Source organism: Capricornis sumatraensis, chromosome 3 (genome assembly GCF_032405125.1).
Source record: "Capricornis sumatraensis isolate serow.1 chromosome 3, serow.2, whole genome shotgun sequence".
NCBI lineage: Eukaryota > Metazoa > Chordata > Mammalia > Artiodactyla > Bovidae > Capricornis > Capricornis sumatraensis.
Genome location: NC_091071.1, coordinates 38223552 through 38241729, shown reverse-complemented (window position 1 = coordinate 38241729; position 18178 = coordinate 38223552). Strand labels below are relative to the sequence as shown.

General features: G+C 54.4%; 2 protein-coding genes across 3 annotated transcripts in view; one reads left to right on the top strand and one right to left on the bottom strand.

Moving 5' to 3' along the window:
- Positions 1-11552, top strand: part of UBN1 (ubinuclein 1) — a 31561-nt gene extending 20009 nt beyond the window's left edge. The window contains exons 13-18 of the mRNA XM_068967675.1: positions 3944-3994; positions 4087-4129; positions 5158-6363; positions 7373-7616; positions 7843-7932; positions 9573-11552. Of these exons, the coding sequence (XP_068823776.1) occupies positions 3944-3994; positions 4087-4129; positions 5158-6363; positions 7373-7616; positions 7843-7932; positions 9573-9622 (1684 nt within the window). The 3' untranslated portion in view covers positions 9623-11552. The remainder of the gene's footprint in view (positions 1-3943; positions 3995-4086; positions 4130-5157; positions 6364-7372; positions 7617-7842; positions 7933-9572) is intronic.
- A 239-nt stretch (positions 11553-11791) lies between these two features.
- The window catches only part of PPL (periplakin), a 50368-nt gene continuing 43981 nt past the window's right edge, over positions 11792-18178 (bottom strand). For both annotated transcript variants that reach the window (XM_068969403.1, XM_068969404.1), the window contains exons 19-22: positions 17664-17747; positions 16843-16959; positions 16273-16365; positions 11792-15281 (exon numbers count right to left, since the gene is read on the bottom strand). In XM_068969403.1, coding sequence (XP_068825504.1) covers positions 12609-15281; positions 16273-16365; positions 16843-16959; positions 17664-17747 — 2967 coding nt within the window. In that variant the 3' untranslated portion in view covers positions 11792-12608. The remainder of the gene's footprint in view (positions 15282-16272; positions 16366-16842; positions 16960-17663; positions 17748-18178) is intronic.

The window sequence follows — 18178 nt, the reverse complement described above, 5'->3', positions numbered from 1 at the left end:
TTGTCCAATGGACAAAACTTACCAAGACTAAATCAGAAAAAAATAGTAAGTCTCAATAGGCCTATAATTGTTTATTCTCTATTTTCCTTATTTCTTCTCTAATCTTTATTATTAATATATCCTTCATTCTGCTGGCTTTAGGTTTAGTTCTTCTTTTTTCTGTTCCTTATAAAATTTAAGACCTTCCTTGTTTCTTTTCTGTTCTTTTTTTTTTCCTTGTTTCTTAATGTAAGCAGTTATACCTAAAGATTTCCTCTCTTAGCACCACTTTTCACTTTGTCCTATAGATTTTGGTATGTTGTGTTTTCATTTTCATTTGTTTTTTAAAGTATTTTCTAATTGTCTTTGTGATTTCTTCTTTGATCCATTGATCGTTTAAAAGTATGTTGTTAAAAGTTGTTTTGTCTAATGTATCTGCCTTTTTCTTACAATTTTGTTTTCCAGTTTTCCTTTTGTTACTGATTTCTAACTTCTTTCCGTTGTGATCAGAGAAGATACTTTGTATGGTATCTGTCTTTTAAAATCTACCAAGAGTTCATTTGTGGCCTAATATATGATCTATCCTAGAAAATGTCCCGTGTGCAAATGAGAAAGTGTATTCTGTTGTTGGGGAGAATGTTTTGTGTCTCTCTGTTACATCTGATTAGTTTATTGTGTGAAGTCCTCTGTTGCTTTATCTTCTGTCTCATTATTCTCTCTTGTGCAGAGGTACTGAAATCTCCAGCTGTTATTGTGAAACTGTTTCTCTCTTCCGTTCCATCAGTTTTTGTTTCATATATTTTAAAGGTTTGTCAGGTGCATGAATGTTTATAATCGCTATATCTTCTTGCTGTATTGAACCTTTTATTAATATGTAATAGCTTTCTATATCTCTTGTAACCTTTCTCGAGTTAAAGTCTGTTTTGTCTGATGTTAATAGAGCTGCCTCTGCTCTCTTGGTTATTTTTGCATGGAGTACCTTTTCCAGTCCTTTTATTTTCAATCTGTTCTTGTCTTTGGCTCTTGTAGCTTGCCTGGAAATCCCACATACGAGGGAGCCTGGTGGGCTACAGTCCATGGAGTCGCACCAAGTCGGACACGATTGACCACAGCGCTGCAGCCGCAACAGACAGCATATAGTTAGATCAGATCATATTTTTTATTTATTCTGCCAGTCTCTGTCTTTTGATTAGAGTGTTGAATTGTTATTTTTTAAAGTAGTTGCTAATACTTCTGTAAGTTGATTAACATCTAAAATTTCTGCCCCCATACAGCTCTGCTGCTGTCACAGAAGTACATTTTTATACATTGTGTGCCCTAAAACATAAACTAATGGTTTTAAAAATGACTCTTAAATTATGTAGAAGACAAGATTTAGAGTTACCAACCAAAGTCATAATAATATTTACTAGCTTTTAAATTAGTATTAGTCTCTTAAATCATACTTTAAAAAGTATGATTACAAACCATTGTTATAATGACGCTGGCTTCTATAGTGGTTTTTGTCTATTCACCTTTCTGAGATCTTTATTTGTGCATGTAACTTTGAGGTGCTGTCTTTTCGTTTCACCCTCAGGACCTATGAGCATTTTTTACAGGATAGGTTTTTTGATCATGAACACCTTCACCTTTTATCTTACCTGGGGATATCCTCCACTCTTTGATTGAAGTATAATTGATGTACGTCTCCCCCACTCTTGAGGGTCAGTTCCATCAGATACAGGGTTCCTGGTTGACACTGTTTTTACTTGAGACTTTGACTGTGTCAGCCCCCTGTCTTCTGGCTGCCAGAGTTTCTGATGAGAAGCCTGCTGGTGACTTCATTGAGGACCCTCGTGGGTGATGCTGCAGTAATCTCTGGATGCTGTCAATATTCTGCCTTCGTCTCTGGCCTTTGAAAGTTTATCATGTGTTTGGTGTGGGTCTCTCGGGTTCATCTTATGTGGAGTTCTTTGCACTTCTTGGATATTTATATTCACATATTTACGCTTACATTGTCTGTTTTCACATTTGGAAAGTTTCAGCCGTTATTTCTTCACTCTTCTGGGCCCCTTTCTCTGTCCTCCGGGGACGTGCGTGCTGTGAGGGTGTGTGTGCGCGCGCTTGATGGTCCCATGGGTCTTTCAGACTGATTACTTTTCTTCAGTCTTGTCTTTCTGCTCCTCAGTCTCGATCATCTTCATTATCCTGTTTCAGGTTCTTTGTTTTTTTTCTGCCTGCTCAAATCTGCCTTTTCAGTAACGAATTCAGTAATGAATTTTTCATTTCAGCTACTGTCCTTTTTGGTTCTAGAATTTCTTTTTGGCTTCTTTTCAGGTTTCGTATCTCTTTATTGATATTTTCTCACGTTATTTTCTTTCTCCACATCTTCCTTTAGTTCTTTGTCCACAGTTGTTTTTGTCTGGTGTATCTGCCATTTGAACTTTTCTCAGAGACAGTTTCTGTTGATTTGTGTTTTCCTTTGAATGGGCCATATTTCCTGTTTCTTTATGTCCCTTGTGTGTTTTTTCTGTTGTTGTTGTTGAACAGCAGACATTTGAATCTAACAATGTGATAACTCCGAAAATCAGATTCTCCCCTTTCCCTGGGGTTTGCTTGTTTTGTGTTTTGTTTTTAGTATAGGCTGTCTCTATGTCAAGGATCAGCCTGAGGTGTGAACTTAACGTGTTATTCTTACGTGTTTTCCAAGCTTTTCCCTAGGCACATGCAGTCACTTTCTGATTTCTCCCACATATGTAGTTTTTTTTTTTTTAAATGCTCTAGTCTTTAACATCTGACTTCCAAAGGGGGGAAAAAATGATAAAAAGGAAGAGGTTAAAGGGGGTCCTCGGAGAACGCAATGGCACCCCACTCCAGCACTCTTGCCTGGAAAATCCCGTGGATGGAGGAACCTGGTAGGCTGCAGTCCATGGGGTCGCACAGAGTCGGACATGACTGAGTGACTTCACTTTCACTTTTCACTTTCATGCATTGGAGAAGGAAATGGCAACCCACTCCAGTGTTCTTGCCTGGAGAATCCCAGGGACAGGGGAGCCTGGTGGGCTGCCGTCTCTGGAGTTGCACAGAGTCAGACACGATTGAAGTGACTTAGCAGCAGCAGCAGCAGCAGCAAAGGGGGTCCTGGCCCTTTAGATCCCCTGGCAGTTGCTTCAGCCAGTAGTGCAACAGCAATGGGCTGCTGCCCTGTGTCTGCACCTTCCACCCCCATGATCAGAAGCAACGATTGGCCATCAGAGCACAGGTCCCTGGTCTTTGGAGACAAGGTCCTTTTTCCCATGCTGGTTCCCACAAGCTGTGTGCAGGCTGCTCCAGGAACACTTGCAGCTGCGGGCCACCAGGTGGGGGTTGGGTGGCTACTCCTGTGTTGAGAGCCAGGATGAACCACAGTTTACTTGTCTAAGTCCTCCCCTGGAAGCTGCAAGCTTGAACAGCCTCTGAGATTACAGAGTGGTTCTGTCAGATGGGTTCGGCTAGTGTAGTGTAGTTGTCCAGGTGGGAGACCACACCTGGTGCTTCCTGCTTGGCGTGTTCCCAGGACCCTCCCCGTGGAGCTACGGAGTGTTCTTGGTCAAGTAGGCCTTCTCTTAGAGTCCCTTCAAGTGGGACTGCTTTTCTCACTGTAGATTGGACTCCTGATAGTACTTAGGGAAGGGCATAAAGAAAATTCTGTTGAGCTTCTCTGGGAAAAGTTGTGCCTTTGAAGGGGATGAGAACAGGTAGTAAGGAGAGTGCTCCTGCCCTTAGGGGAGGAATCACTCTGAGAGGTCTGGGGGCAGAGTCATAGCTTTTTGGGGGGAATCCTAGCTCTGTGGCTTTCAGGTGGCCAGGCAGCTGTGTAAGGCCCCCTCAGCAGCCCCCTGACATTAATGGGTGACAGTCCCTGCATACCAGGGAGGTGGGGAGGCTTGGGGAGCAGACTGCTTCCAGGGGCTCGTGAGGACTTCCCCATGTCTCTTTGTTCCAGGACTCTGTTTAAGGAGAGCAGACGAGGCCACGGGCACCTGACGTCAATTCTGTGAGTGTCTAAATGTTTTCACTTGTCAGGACTATTGGCATTTTTATCTCTAAGGATCTCTGACTCTTTGCTGTGTTCCTTCCTTTGCACAGGGCCAAGAAGAAAGTAATGGCCTCTTGCAAAATGAAGGTGAAGGTGAGTCAGCCTGCCCAGTCATGTGCCACCTGTTCTTAGCTCTCTGCACCCATGCTCTGGCAGCTCATGGAGCTTTGCTGGTCTGGGGACAGCTCTTCAAGATGAGGTTGTACCAGGAGGCAGCCTGGCCCACAGGAGGGGCCTAGGGTCTGCAGGACAGAGACCTGACCTGGGCCACTAGTGCCCTCCAGCCCCATGTCTAGGAAGCATCACCTACCTGGCCAGTTCCTGGGGTTGTTGTGGAGTTAAATGAGGTCGTCTTGGTGAATTGTCTTTACCTTTTAGGGAAGAGTGCCCCCAAGCCAAGTGCAGGTGAGCCTGGATTGGCATCGGGCAGGCAGGAGGCTTTGTCCAGCTGACTGACAGACGCAGAGGGGAGTGCGATGGCTGAAGACTGTGAAATGACTTTGATGTTGCAGAGCTCTCTCGATGTAGTGAAACTGCCATCTCACCAAAATTGTTGCCAATTCCTGAGGCTCTGTAGCGCCCCTCATCGTCCCTGAACAGCCCAAGGGAAGGAGCGTGCAGATCAGTTATTCCTAAGTGTCTGTTGATCTCCTCTGATGTCCCTAAGACTCACTGCACCAGGTGCTGGGGAGGCAGGAGTGACAGGACAGACTGTGAGCCCAGAGGGGAGTTAGGTGGTGGCGAAACCAAGGAGGGAGAGAGTGAAAGCAGTCCCCTTTCATCCTGACCTCGGCTGGGAGCTGAGGTGGGGTGAGGGCCGGAAGGGAGCACATCTTGTTGTTCAAGTCGTACAGTTTTTCAGAAACAACGCGGTTTCCTTGTGTGTGTTGCGGTGGCAGAATGCCTGGGTCAGCCCAGCCCCACCCAGCCGTGGCCAGAGAGTGGTGGGGTCGTAGCATTTCCGAGTCCATGCAGGCCGCCTGCTCCTTTCCTCCTTGGCTTTGTGATCATGCTGGAAGGCCTGCTGCCTGTATGTTTTCTCACACTCGAGTCCCCTTCAGCAGGGCCAGAGTTGGCATCTTTGGATGTTTGTAAACGCGAGCCTTTCTGCTTGCCTCTAGGAATCATCTGCTAAGCCAGATAAGAAGGTGTCCGTCTCATCAGGCCAGATGGGCAGCCCCCCAGAGCACCTGGGAGGAGGCCAGGGCGTGGGGGCCGCAAGCAGGGAGCTCTCGTCCCAGGCATCTGGCAGCCTTGCTCACCCTGCTCCTGTCAACCTGGAGGACTCGATGGATGGAGACTTGGTCCATAATTCTGCCTCCTCATTGGAGGCAGTGTCCAAGGAACTGGCTGTATTGCACAGCAGGGCTGCTGGGAGCTCAGAGTTCCCGCTGCCTGCACCCGTGAAAGTGCCTGCAGAGAAGCTCGCGGGCATTCTATGTCCAGAAGAAAAAAGGAACTTTCCAAAGCCCAGCCCTCCTTCTGCCCCTCCACCCTCTAGCTCTCTGCAGTCACCCCTAAATTTTCTGGCTGAACAGGCGCTGGCCCTGGGGCAGTCCTCTCAGGAGAAAAAAACAGAGAGTTCTGGCTACAAAGAGCTGTCCTGTCAGGCTGCTCTTGGCAAGGGCCCGCCGGAAGGGCAGCAGCCGAAAGCCAAGCACCACGGCTTGCCGCGGACGTCTCACGTGCCCCCGGCGGGCACTGCCATGCCCAGCCCCCAGGTCAAGGTCTTTCATGCTGGCACCCAGCCACAGAAGAGCTTCACCCCTCCGGCTCCATTCGTCAGTAAGCTTCAGGGCCCGAAGCCTGGCTCCCCTCAGTGTCACCGATCCCTTCTGCAGCTTGTCAAGACAGCGACTAAAAGCCAGAGCTTCCATGCTTCCACGCCAGCCTCGGGCACGCCAGCCTCCAGCAGCAGCTCTCATAAGACCCCAGCTTCATGCTCTGCTGCCGTGAGCCATCCAGTGAAACCACACTCAGCCATCTCTTCAGGACCACCCTACAAGACCAGTCCCTTCTTGGGCTCTGTCTCTAAACATGGGGTGTCGTCCGGCAGCCCCTCGTCTGGAGGAACACCGGTCCAGAGCCCTGCTTCTGGGAACCTGCTCCCCGCGGCACAGCCTCCCTCCGCAGGACAATCCGCCAGCCGACCTGTCCCTGGCCCTGCAGTGAAGAAGCCGCCTGTACCCCAGAAGTTGACCCTGGTGGCCCCTCCCGGTGGTCCCAATGGAGATTCTAGTGGAGGGACCCAGGGTGTGGCCAAGTTATTGACCTCCTCTCTGAAGCCCAGTGCGGTGAGCAGCGTGACATCGTCTACCTCCCTGCCAGTGAGTGTCCTGCTGTAGCCCGCTGCCCTTGTGGGCCTTGTGGGCAGGGCCACTGGCCTCGCTCTGGTCTGAGAATGAGAGCTGATGCTCACGGTCAGGTAGGAACAGTGAGCCTGCCAGTTGGAGGACCGGGCTTCCTGTTTTCAGGCTTTTTCTTTTCTGGTGGCCAGACTCCCAGGAAAGCCTGAAAAGTCTCCTGGGGAGGACGAGCAGGGCAGGACTGGGCAGCCCTGCGTCTGCAGGGAGGCTGTGGATCTGGATGGCCAGAGGGAGTCAGGAAATTCGCCCTGCACGGCCTCCTGCCTGTCATCTCTCCAAGCAAGCATGTGAAGCTAGTCCTGCCCTCAGGTGGTCAGTTATAGGGATGTCACGACCAGGAAGACTGGTACTTCTCAGGGTGATTCTGTTGGGTTTAGGGAGACTCCACATGTGAGACAAAGGTGCCGTGACCCGGCTCGCCTCGAGTGATGCCTTACAGGAAGTTTGGATGAAGGTTGGGGAATGAGAGCTTTTTTCCCCTCCGTTTTTCCCATATATAAGATAGTGTGGTTGCAAAGAGCAAACTGATAGAAAGATGTGTTTAGTAGAGCTTCACTCGCCTCTGCCTTCCTTCTCCAGCCCTTGTAACTGCGTTCCTTAGTTTCTAGGTCTTTTCTGTTTCTTTGTAAAAACCAAAGGTAAATGCCTTTGTGTGTGTGTGTGTGTGTGTGTGATGGCCGTATACACACACTGCTATATCCCTGTATTGGCTGATATCCATGTATGATACTCTCTCCTTCCTTTCTTGCATAAAGGAGGCATAATTAATACCTGCTTTGTAAAGTGAACGCTGCTCGGGGAGCCCTTCTGTGCTGGTCCTCTGCGATGGTCCTTCCTCGGGGCTGCAGTGGAGGGGCGGCTAACGTGCACGTACCCCTCTCCAACCCACCCCCGGTGCGGTGCCAGCTTTGGTTTGTGAGTGGGCTTGGATGGGCTGGACTCCTGACCCCTCTCTGTGCTTCCTCCCCAGAAAGGAGCGAGTGGGGCTGTGCTGTTGACCGGCTCCTCATCCTTGAACCTGCTGTCTTCATCCTATAAGGCTGGCAGTCCCAAGCTCCCTGGGGCCTTGAACTCAAGCCCCTTGGGGATTATCTCCCAGCTTCCCCTCCACGTGATCTCCTTCAGTGCTGACTCCTCTGCTAAAGCGGGGGTCTCCAAGGATGCCATCGTCACCGGCCCTGCCCCCGGGACGTTCCACCACGGCCTCGGCCACAGTAAGTATCTCCCGTCTGCCTCGTACTGGAGCACAGGAGGGGCCCCTGGGCCTCTGACCGACGGGTCCTGCTCTCGTGTGCTGGGTTCCTGTGTGTGTCTGGGGGGTGAGCATGGGCGGCCTCCCCGGCGCTGTGCTGAGCCCTCCCTCCCCCGGCTTTGCGCCCAGGACCAGGCTGCTCCCGGCCTTAGTGTGTGTTGTTCCCTCTCCCTGTCGTCTCCTCTCAGGTCTCCTGGCCGGCGTGCACTCCAGCCCGCCTCGTGCCGCGCCTCTCCCGCACACTGCTGTGTCTACCCACCTCCCGCAGAGCCTGCCAGGTAATTTCCAGGTGGTCAGAGTGCCACGTCCACTGCGGGCCATTCCCTTCCATCAGAGGCCTTCTCTGCTGCCAAGGACAGCGTCTCCCCTGTCGTCACTGTGACGTCTGGGTTTGTCGTCGGAGGCTCAGGTGTCTCTGTGGTACTTGGCGCAAGGGATGCAGTCTCTCCCACGCTGACACCTGCCTTGCCCTGTGTGATCACAGAGGGAGGCGCAGTGGCCTGAGTACTCGGCTCAGGACTTCCTTGCCCTCAGCTCAGTGTTTCCTCTTCAATGTAACCAAGACTGGAAGGGTGATGGTGCTGATTTCCCAGGGGCTAGCTGGGGCACTGCAGGCCTTGCTAACAGAGGACTCAACCTTAGTGTAAGTGAAAGGGGAAGTCGGGTAGCAGTGGCAGGGCTTCAGGAGGGACCCTGACCCCTCAACGGAGTGTGTGTCCAGGAGAGGAGCAGTGTGCGCTTCAGTCCAGGCTGATGCGGGGGGTTGGGGGCACGGCAGGACTGAGCAGCATCCTTCTTCCCTGGCGTCTGCTCTGCACACAGCAGTGGCTGCAGAAGGGGCCAGCCTGCAAGCCCTGGTTCACAGTGCGAGGAGAGGGCACAGGCGCCCCGAGCCAGCGTGTGCCCAGTGGGCGGTCTGCCTGGCCCCGTCCTGGGACCGTGGCTCTCAGTGCACGTAGTGCAGGGCCGGCTGCCCTTCCTGCTGCTCTGCACCTGCTCCAGGCACGGCCTGGGGGCTGCACTGCTCAGCATCCTGAGGCTGATGCTTAACAGTGAATGCCAGAGGCCATCTGTGTGCAAGGGTGGACTGCAAGTCTCTCAGACAGAAACATGCTTACTTCAGAGAAAGAAACTGGGGCTAAGCCTTGTCAGCAGTTACTCCCTGTTCCTATGGAGAAAGCAGGGACTTGTTCCACAAACTGGTGGTCTCCGAGCCATCCAGGCGAGAGCGGGTGGCATTTGAAAGACTGCACTGCCTCTGTTTGCTTTTGGTAACACTCTCAAACAGAAATAATTGGAATGCTATTGGAAATGTGACTACTGATCTGTGGAATTTTCAGGAAAAAAGGGAAAAGTGTTTTCTTGTACCATTTCTTTCCTATTTTTCCTCTTGGAGTTAAAAGGCTGTCTGAAAAGCATCTGGGCTGTAAGAGACCACTTGAATGTCTTTCTTGAGACACTCATCGTGTTGTAGGATTACACTGAGTGGTCATCGGTGAGAAGCCTTCTGCTGTCTCAGCTCTGACTGGTATCTGCTTTGCTTTCTCCCCTGTGTGGGCTCAGAATATGAGCACCTGTGAGCTTCCCCTTCCAGCCCCCAGGTCTGCAGTGGAGAGGCGCTCTGCATCTGACAGGCCTCACGAGAAGCCAGGCTCTGCCCCGGGATGGCAGCTGTGGCTGGGAATGGGAGCGGCCCTTGCGGCACAGACGGCGCCCAGCCAGCGGCCGCCCTCCCAGCGCCAGCACACTGCCTGTGTTGCAGGTAGCCTGCCAGCGCGTCTGGCTCATGTGAGCCCCAGAACACTCAGTGTTCGGGGACTTTTGCTATTTCAGAAGTGGTCCCCTTGAGGTTTGGTTACTGCTGCCTTCAAGGAGATCCTGAGAGTCTTATGTTCTGTTTTTGCTTACTGTTTTTCAGATGCTTCTCAGCTTCATGGGAAAGGGCCCAGTGTACCAAGGAAGTTGTGATTTTCAGGGCAAAGGCTGGAAGCTGCACAAGGAGGTCTCAGAAGTTGGATGATAACTATGCTCTGCCATTGGTTTTCTTCTGGAGAAGGCGTGAGTGCTAAGTGGAGCGTCTCTTGGCACGTGTGATGTGCCTTCAGTTCAGGGAGCAGCCCTGTGCTTCTCTGGGGGCCCTGGCCAGCCTGGTGCTCAGCACCTCGTGGCTCTGCTGCAGACAATCGTTGGAGGGGCCGCGCTAGGCCAAGGAGCACGCCGGCTCGTGCTGGGCACTCTGGTGGCGGGGCAGAGCAGGTGGCCCAGCTCCTCGCGTTTGGCCAGAGTACCTCAGCGCACCCTACTGGTCGGGGGCTCCTTCTGGCCACAGTGGGCTCCCTGGTTGGTCAGAGTGTCTCTCCATCCTCCCGGCTCACACTCCAGCTGGGAGAGGTACCTTGTTCTCTGAAAAATACTCAGAACACCCAACGTGTGCTCATCGTGGGGGCTAGTCTCTCCACTCAACATGACAATGAAGCTCTTTTAGAGAAAAGACCTTTGTAGATTCAACAATTGTGGTAGGATTTTTAAAGACACTTATTTTTGGCTCAGTTTTGATCCTTACCATTAAACGCATTGGATAGAATCGGACTGTTCTCCGCACTTCATGTTGTTCCTAGGAAGACATAATTCCAGTGCCTTTATGGTGGAGCAGGACTGGACACGTCCACTTGGCCCTCTGAGTGGGTCTCAGATGAAGACCTTTTTAAAGACATGTCTGTATCTAAGACAGAGCCAGCTTATTTGAGTTTTCTATGGTTGCATATCACAACCTGGGCCATCCTGACTGGAAGGTCACCCGGGCCCTGCCTCCCAGGTCCCAGCTCAGCCAGGGCCCCCACCTTGTTTCTCCCAAGTTCATGCAGGTGGGCTGCAGAGCCCCGAATTCCTCCTTCTCTTTTGAGGGCTGAGGGTGTGAGGAGTTCCAGGCTGCAGGTAGACATTCCAGTTTATTGTAAATCCATGCTCAGGCCGAGCTGCGGGAACAGGCCCCTGGGAAGTGTCTGCCGTGCAGAAGCAGGCCTTGAGGTCCACACTCTCCAGACAGCAGGTTCTGCCTTCACTGGGAGACGGACGAGGCAGCACCCCACTCAGCCAGCAGCTGCTTCTCAAGGATTTTCGGGTGCTTGCCTGTCCTGTGAAGTCTGAACTGACTGTTCCAGCTAAGTCATTTCCCTTATGTTGAGAATAAAAAGCCTCTTCAGAATGCGCGCCTGCCTGTGTGGAGACATGGGCAGTTCTTTTGGGTCCTGAATCCCAGGATATGATGCTTGGTGTCTCGCGATTTCTCAGAGGCTGTCCGGCTGCCCGGGGAGCAAGACTGCGGCCAGCCAGCTGGCCAGGCCTCTGCTCTGACTTTTTTTTTAACAGAAAAACCAACACGTGTGTCACATGGGGCCAAGTGGAGTCCTTGTCCCTTTACTATATCTATTTTTTGCAACTTGGGTTTCCAGTTTACAGACTAGTCTTAGGTAGTAGCAAAAGAGCCAAAGAAGAGTTTGGTATTGCTGAGCTCAGAGCGGCGCAGAGGCCGTCCGTCCAAGAGCGCTGAGCGGCGGGAGGACACCAGGTGCCCCTCCCTACCGCGCCCCCACCTCCCGGCACCACCCAGCTTTCGGCCGGAGCAGGATGCCCTCCTCCTTAGGAATCTAGCGATGCCTCTTGCCTCAGGGAAACGTTTCTTTGATGGGGAGTTGATGAGGTTTCTTTTCCTTGTTGATGCTTTATTTGTGGTAATGGAAGAGTGAGTGACTTGAGCCACGGCAAGGAGGGCTGCAGGCGGAGGCGTCCCGGCCACCACGCTGCAGGCTCCCCTTGCTGGCAGTTCTTGAGTGTGAAAGGGCTGTGGCTTTTGTGCAGCGACTATGTTGGTGTTGGGGGTGGTGTGGAAGTTGTTAATCTTGTATAAAGCAACACAATAAATTGTTTCAAGGTTTCCAGAACATCCTTTCTTTCCTGTTTCTTTTGCGTTTCTTTTTATCATATTTGCAAGTAATTCTGTCTCCCTTAGGAGCTGGTAGTTGGGGAACATTCATTCTGGCTGAAAGCCAAGCAGGCCTGGGGAATCAGCCTCACTGGCAAGAGAGGAAGAAACACACTTTCCATGAAATTAGAATCAAGCCAGCAGGTGTTTATTTTCACGCTATAAATAGAATTCCCTCTTACTTCCCATTTTCTTACATAATACATGAGATACAGAGAACCCAAATTTCATTTGATAAAAAATCAACTGTGGAGTCTTAAGTGGCAGTGAAAGAATAAGCAGGACCAGGCACCGAATCCAAGGCCGACAGCGACAGTCCACTAGGAAAGTACTTCGGTTACAGAACCACAACACGTCCTCTGATGGTGCGTTCTCTTGGGACAGTCTGGCTCAACAGTTAAGCTTCACCCAAGCACCAGGGCCAGACGCTCTTCTGGTTTCTTTGCGCTTCCTTTGGCGTAGCGCCTAGATCGGTTTCCCCAGGAGGCCTCGAAGGCGTGTCAGCTGAGCTGGAATCTCGAGGGCTGTGAATGCAGGTGGCGGCCCCCGGGGGCTGGGGCTTTGCCGAATGGAGCCCTCCCTGCCTTGAGTTTCCCTGGCTGGGCTGTGGAGGCCAGTGCTGTGCGGAACAGGCTGGCCCATGGGGCTGCTGCCTGTCTTGTGCTTTAGTGGTAGATGTCAGTTGCTTCCAGGTGTCCCAGGGGGTTCTGTTGATAGAGGAGTGTAGGAGAGGCGGGGAGGAAGACAGGCACTGCAGGTGTTAATGATCGGGGGACAAGTTGGTCGCTCTCCAGGCTGAAGGACGGCTCAGCAGGGGCCAGTCCCGCCTGTGCTTGGGCCCAGCAGCTGGGGTGGCGGCACACGGGGCTCTGAGCGGACTGGGAGCTGTGCGGGGGCCAGGGAGAGACGACCCGGGGGAGGGTCCTGGGCAGGGGCGAGCCAGCGGTGTCTTCCCTGAGGCCGGGGGCGGGCCTACTTCTGCCCCGACACCAGGACGGCCAGCTCCTGGATGGACATGCTCTTGTTGACGTAGCGGTCATACTGCGCGGGCGTCAGCCGCCCACTTTGCAGGGCCTCTTCGATGGAGAACTTCTTGCCGGACTTCCTGTCGTGGATCACGGAGGACTCACCGCCAGGGCCCTTGACGGAGATCTCCTCCCAGTCGCACTCCTGGCTCCTGAGCTTCACAAACATGTTCCAGTCGATGAGGCCGGCGCGGTGGGCCTCCTCGGGGGACAGCTCGCGGCCTGAGTCAGGGTCGATGACCACGATGGAGCGCCGCAGGTGGTTCTCCCTCTGCTCCCGCTTGACGGCCACGGAGCCCAGGCGCCGCTGCAGCTCCTCAATCTCCTGGTCTTTGTCCCTGGAGAGCCTCCTGAGGTCGTCCAGCTCCCGCTCCAGAGACCGCAGGCGCGAGTTGAGCGGCGCCCCGGGGTCGGCCCCGGCCGCCGTGGGCAGGCTCCTCAGGCCCTGCGCCTCAGCCACGGCCACCTCGATCTCCGACTGCAGCCTGCGGGCCTCGAGCTGCAGGCTCTGCCGCTCCAGCTGCAGCTTGTGGTTCTCCTCCCTCAGGAAGTCCAGCTCCTTGGATGACTTGGAGTTGCAGAACTCCAGCTCCGACAGCTTGGCCTCCAGCCGGCTTACCTCAGTGTCCAGCTCTCTCTTGCCACGGCTCTCGGCCTCCAGACTGGCCCTGAGCCTCTGAATCTCCTGCTCGGTGTCGCCTTTCTCCACCTGGACGCTCTCGGAGAGGACCACCTTCTCCTTGACCTCCATCTTTTCCAGGCGCTCCAGCTGCTGCTTCAGGGTCTCGAGCTCGTGCTCCAGGCCCTGCCGGCGGCGCCGCTCTTCCTCCAGCTGCAGGGCCAGCAGGGTGTGCTCCCGGGCCTGCTGGGGGTCCTGCTGCAGCACCACCTTCTGCGTGAGGGTCACCTTCTCGCGGGCTTCACCCTCCTGCGCTTCCAGCTGGGCCAGCTGCTGCTTGAGCCGCTGCACCTCCAGCTCAGCCTCGTGGCGTGCCTGCCGCTCGCGCTCCAGCTCCTCCAGCTGGCGCTCCAGCTCAGCTCGCCGGCGCTGCAGCCGCCGCAGCTCGCTGCGGAGGCCGTCAATCTGCCGCAGTTCTGCGTCGATGCTCTCAGTGAAGGCGCTCACCTCGGCCTGGAGGCCCGGCTCCTCCTCGTACCTGACCACCTCCTGCTGCACCACCACCTCCTTTCCCCGGGCCAGCTCCTCCTCCTTCTCCTGGATCTTCTCCTCCTGGGATGCGCGTTCCCGTTCCAGGTCTACCTGCTTCTTGTGTTCCTCGGCCAGCCGGGCCCTCAGAGCCGCCACTTCCTCTTTGGTCTGGGGGTCTTCATGGAACTGCAAGATCTCCTGGACCACCTCCTTGGTCTGCACCTGGGGCTTGGCCTCTTTGAGGGACTGGATCTCCTGCTTCAGCTGGTAGATCTCCAGGTCACACCTCTCGATGAGGCGGGTCTTGTCCACAATCTCCTCCCTGAGCCTTTGGAGCTCTTTCTCCGTCTCAGGGTCCGTCATGTACTTGATGACCTCCTTGGTCACCTCCTTGACCTCCACCTGGGGGCCCCGCCTCCGAAGCGCCTCCAGCTCGCTCTGGTAGCTCTTGAGCTGCTCCTCAGCCCCCCGGTACTTGCGCTCCTGCTCCACCAGCTCCAGGCGGAGGTTGGCCACCTCACTCTCAGCCTTGGGGTCGGGCCGGACAATCTCGCGCACCTTCTCTTGCACAACCACCTTGGCGTTCTCCTCCTCCAGGGCCCAGATCTTCCGGAGCAGCTCGGTCTTCTCCCTCTGGCTGGCACGGGCCCTGGCGGCCTCATCCTCGTACCGGCGCTGGAGGGCGCCCACCTCCCGCTCGGCCGCCGCGTCCTTCTCCACCTTGAGCACCTCCTTGACAGTGATCTTGCCCTCGGCCATGGCCCGCTCCTTCTCCAGCCTCTTGAGCTTGTCCTGCAGGAAGCCCAGCTCCTCCTCCTGCTTCTCCCGGAGCCCCTGCTCCCGCCGTTGGTCCTCCTGCAGCTGCCGGACCTCAGCCTCCAGCTGGGGGTCGTTGTGCACCTTGACCACCTCCTTCTCTGTGACCACCTCCCGCACCCGCCGCTTCTCCTCAGCCAGGGCAGCCACGCGCTGCTGCAGGAGAAGTGCCTCTGCCTCACGGGCACCCTTCTGCCGCCGCAGCGCCTCCAGCTCCCCCCGCAGCCTCAGGACCTCGTCGGCCTGGGCCCGGTCCGGCTCAATGCGCAGCACCTCCTTGACTACATACTCCTGGCCCCCAGCCCGGGCCGCCTCCTCTAGGGCGTGTAGCCGCAGCCGCAGCGCCTCCACCTCCCCCTGCAGCAGCTGGTTCTTGTGCTGCTCCTCGGCCAGGGTCTGCTGCGCCTGCTGGAAGCTCTCCTCCAGCGCCGGGTCCGGCACCCTCCTGAGCACCTCCCTGGTCACCAGCGCCTCCTGCGGGCTCTGGCTCTGCAGGGCCCAGATCTCCTCCTGGGCGCTCCGGACCTCGTGCTCCAGCTGCTGCCGCCGCTCCATCTCCTCATCCAGCTCCTTCTGAATCTTCCACGTCTCCTCCGCTCCGGGGCCTGGCTTGCTCCCGGGCAGGGCCTCCTGGCTCGCACCTGCCTCCAGCTGCTGGGAAGGGGGAGACCACACAGGGTTAGGGTTCAACTCTGCACCATTGGTCCCCGTCTCGCCACCCGCCAAGGCTCACAATGCTTGTCTTGAGGTCCCCAAGGGACACCCCCACCCCCACCCCCTGCTCAGTGTCGGGGCCGGTGGAGCCCTAGGCTTCCTTTCGAAATTAAAACCACTAGTTTAAACGCATCTGGGAAAACATCGTAAAGCCACAGAAAGGTATGACATGAAGGCTGCCTGTCCCTTTTGGTCCTGTTCCTATAGGATGCGCTGTGCTGTGCTTAGTTGCTCAGTTGTGTCCGACTTTTTGCGACCCCATGGACTGCAGCCCCCCAGGCTCCTCTGTCCATGGGGATTCTCCAGGCAAGAAAACTGGAGTGGGTAGCCATGCCCTCCTCCAGGGGACCTTCCCAACCCAGGGATGGAACCGAGGTCTCCCGCACTGCAGGCGATTCTTTGTCGTCTGAACCTCCAGGGAAGCCCAGTACCCTACAGGGTACAGTCACCTCTGCCACTCATATATTTTCGTGTGCAATGTGCGTTTATCTTTTCCACACTAATGGTGGCCCCCAGTCTGCATGCACCCTGTTGACTGCACTTACGAGAGAATCCACAGCGGCCAGAGAAGACCACTTCGTCGTGCGGCAGTTTGATCGTTTCCATCATGCAGACAGACCCTGGCTCAGTCACCCACCCACTGCTGATGAACACTGAGTCGCTTCCAGGCTCTCACAATGTTGTCGTAAACATTTTCAAGTTTTAGAAGTAAGTTACCTTTTACTGGGCACCCAGCAAATGATTGAGGGACAGGCCGCTTAGGTTGGATTCACACCCACCTGGACGTGGGGGGACATGGGGGTGGCACTGCCCTGGCCTGGCAGCGAGGGCACATGCCTCCCGGCCACCTCTGTTTCTCTGAGGCAGAGGGAGCGTAGTGTCTTAGCTGTTGGGATAGTTTTCAATAGGATGCCTTCCTGAGACCCATTACCTGTCTCAGGAGGGTCAGTGCAAACTCCAGGTTCTGCAGCCTCTGTCTGTTGATGGCATTAACCTCCGTGAACTTGGCAGCAAGAGCCGCTTCCTACAGGAGAGCAGACAGACAGGAATCAAGCTGAGCGAGGTGTTTGAGAAAAACCTGGCATTGGGGGAGAGATGCCAAAGAGAGTTGCCACTTCCTACCTGGAGTTCCACCAGTCTCAACTGTGAGAAAGAAAACTGGATTTAGAGTCAGAAGCCTGAACCCCCAGGGACCTTGAGCAGGTCTGTCTCTGAGCCTTAAGGCGCTCGTGTACAGAAGGAACAGGTTAACGTCAGCCCTCTGTGTGTGCGGACCCACTGGAGCAAGGGGAACCGCCCCAGCCATGACTCCCAGCAGGCTGTCTTTCCAGGCGTGTCACTGTTGCCGGCCCAGAATAAGTTCATCGTCTTCTCCCACTGAGACTGTTGGCACCCAGGAGGGCCCCCAGCCCCGTATACCACTGCGTGTGCCCCTCTGAGGCCTGCGTGTCATGCTCCCTAGAGGAAGGGAGCCCCAGGAGGCCAGGCCCGTGGAGCTCACCTCTTCCCTAATTTTGGCGGCAGGGGACTGGAGCCTGGCCCGCTTGCTCATGTGGCTGTTCCTTCCATTCTCCAAGTCAAGGAGGGATCTGAGCTTCTCTGCTTCCAACTCGTAGTCCTGGGTAAGAGACACGTGGCAAAGGGCAGACCAGGGCAGGTGAGACCAAAGTGTTCCCGTGCCCCTTCTGGCTGACCACGAAGGTCTTCCGCTCAGCCGCACCCTGCTCTGACTAGCAGGAGGTTTGGAGGACCTTTGCTCCATCAACGGCACACAACCACATCCCTGGACGACAAGCGGGACAGGAGAAAACGGGCCCGCAAACCCCTTCGTCCCCAAAGCGCACTCCCTCCCTCCAGGCTGCCCCTGGCCCAGAGAAGGTGGCTTCCTGCCCTCTTCATTTCACTCTATACCGCAAGCTTTTTTTCATGCTGCCCTGTCCTAGTCCTTCTGTGGGTCAGTTTGATGACTTGAACATCCATCAAGTAGCTGGATAATTTCCTAGCTGTTTCCTCTGCTAATACTGGACATTTAGGTTACTTCCAGTTTGTCTCTTTGGCTGTTGGAAATAATTTTTTATTTTATACTGATTTTGTTAATCCCACGTTATCATTTTTTCGCATCTTTTCCTTTATGATAAATTCCCCCCAGTTACTGCTTTAAACAGTATAAAACCCTTCTGATTTTTGATGCCTGGTACCATCTTGTTTCCCAAAAGGTGGTGCCGGTTTGCACGGCCGCCAGCCGTGCCTGAGGACACCCCCAGTGGGTGGGTGGTGGGTATGGTGGGTAAGAGGCCCTGCTGCCGGGGTGTCGCGACTCACCTTGACAGCCTGCTGGTACTGCTGGGAGTGCGTGTGGACTTTCTGCACTTCCTCTTCCCTTCTTGCTATTTCATCTAGCAGGTTCTGTACAACAACAGAGACTTTAAAAATAAAAGCTTGAAAAAAAAAATCCTAAACCTAGACAGAGTAGCTGAATTCCTTAGAGTCTGGAATTCTTCTGTAGCGCAGAGTATAACGAACAGCTTCCTTGTTTACGTTTGTTGGTTCCAAAAGGCAGTTCTTAAGGGCTCTGAAGAAGGGCCAAGAAGCTAACGAACCTTGCCAGGAAGGCAGTGTTTACTGAGTGCGTGGAGGTGTCAGGCACGGTGCTAAGGCTAAGCATGTGTCTTTCTGAGATTATCTCCCTGACTCTCCCCACACATCCTTTGAGGTGAGCACCATCCTCACTTCCAGTTTAGGAGGTCCAGTGGTGCAGTGCCTGGACTGCGGGTGCATGGCTCCGGGGGTGGGAGCAGGATCTGAGCCCAGGCTGTTGGCTTTTCCGTTCCTCATCC